Genomic DNA, 1,815 nt, shown 5'->3' with positions numbered 1-1,815 from the left:
AAAGGTATATTCCTTATTAATTAGTTGGTATAGTCCTTCTTAATTAGCAGGTATAGTCCTCATAAATTGGTAGGCATACTCCTTATTAATTGGAAGGTATATTCCTTATTAATTGGTAGGTACAGTCCTTCTTAATTAGTAGGTGCAGTCCTCATCAATTGGTAGGCATAGTCCTTCTTAATTAGTAGGTATAGTCCTCATAAAATGGCAGGTATAGTCCTTCTTAATTAGTAGGCGTAGTCCTTATTATTCGGTAAGTATAGTCCTGTACTATTTGTACTGTGCCGCTTTGAATTCAAACATCTTGGTGTTTGTATCTGTAGGGAGGGCAATGCAATTGGGTTTCTGGAGCCTCTAGATCGACGGCTGAAAATGGCCGAGAAACAGATCATACGACCGCGCAAGGCTTGCGCTAAAAAATTCGAAGAACAAATGAAAGAGGTGAGTGTGCGAAGGGAGTGTGTTGTGGAGGTTATTTCTCTGTGAATTCTTGATTATAGTACCGATGTATATACATCCATGCTCATACTATCATTATATATACATCCATGCTCATACTATCATTATATATACGTCCATGCTCATACTATCACTATATATACATCCATGCTCATTCTATCATTATATATACATCCATGCTCATACTATCACTATATATACATCCATGCTTTTAGTGCTATTGTGTATGTTTATATATCCCATTCGGTTGCTACTACCCGTCACCTCATCCCCCCCATCTCACCACCGTTGCTATGCACACTCGCTCTTAGGAACCGTTCCACCTGCGCATTAAGAAGTTCTTCCCCATTCAAAAGGCCAAATACATTGTGACGGAAGTGATGCCCAAACTCACCCACGAGAACGACGGCTTAATCCTTACGCCTGTGCGTATGCGCTATGTATCTGGAAGGTATGTAGGTCACTTCGTGACACCGCAGCACCAAGTTGACACCTATTTGACACTTATTGACACCACGCTGACACCTGACACTTACTGACACTTCCTGTATCAATGGGATTGTGGTTCTCCATTCAGCTAACCGGCGGTACCCAATTCACACCCCATTACCAGATACCATAAACCCTACGAACTACTAAAAGCTTACACCCAGAAACCCTAAACCCAGAAACAATAAAATCAGAAACTCTAAACTACTACTTTTACTATTGTTCCTCTGCTGCGTATTGCACAGCTGTCGTGAATCCCATAATATACTTAGCCGAAAACTCGGCCGAGTGTCGTTTTGTTGTCCGTGCTTATGTGCGCTGTACGCTTGTGCTTGTGTGTGCTTGGACGTCTTATGTAGTGGTTGTGAACTGCCTTCAACACACCCATTCACTGTGCCAGCTGACCAACGTGCACTCACTGTTTCGCGTGCTGACAGGTTTCTGAAGCTGATGAAGTGGAAACCCCCAGAGCTCAACAGTGTTGATTTTCTGCTGAAGTTTGAGATCACTGGCAATGCGGGCGAGCGCAAAGTCCCCAGTGAGTGGAGTGTGCCCATGTGTGCAGTACATGCCGTGTTGTTGTTGTTGTTGTGCTTTTTGTTGTCCAACGTCTCACTGAAGGGGCGGTGCGTAAGGGTCTGTGTCGAGTGTTTAGTACTGAGATGTGCCTGGACTTTGCGTGGTGTTCCATGTGGCTTTGGTGAGGATAGGGTAGAGGAGTGTGTAGTGCGTGTGCTGTTTAGTACTGAGATGTGCTTAGACTGTGTGTGCTGTTGGATGTGGCTTTGGTGAGGATTGGGTAGAGGAGTGTGTAGTGTGTGTGGTGTTGCATGTGGCTTTAGTGAGGATTGGGTAGAGGAGTGTGTA

The 1,815-nt window shown here is 44.1% G+C and overlaps 1 protein-coding gene across 1 annotated transcript; it reads left to right on the top strand.

Moving 5' to 3' along the window:
- Positions 1-323: 323 nt before the first annotated feature.
- On the top strand, positions 324-1,652 carry SARC_08683 (mRNA capping enzyme, catalytic domain-containing protein; the record flags this gene model as incomplete). Its single annotated transcript, XM_014297334.1, has 4 exons — positions 324-441; positions 771-910; positions 1,386-1,486; positions 1,570-1,652. Coding segments are annotated over 4 exons (442 nt in total), but the record flags the coding sequence as incomplete, so codon positions are not given.
- Between the last annotated feature and the right edge of the window lie 163 nt (positions 1,653-1,815).

The sequence above is a fragment of the Sphaeroforma arctica genome, assembly GCF_001186125.1.
Source record: "Sphaeroforma arctica JP610 unplaced genomic scaffold supercont1.803, whole genome shotgun sequence".
Classification (NCBI taxonomy): domain Eukaryota; class Ichthyosporea; order Ichthyophonida; genus Sphaeroforma; species Sphaeroforma arctica.
The sequence above is the reverse complement of the archived record's forward strand: the minus strand, read 5'-3'. Positions and strand labels throughout refer to the sequence as shown.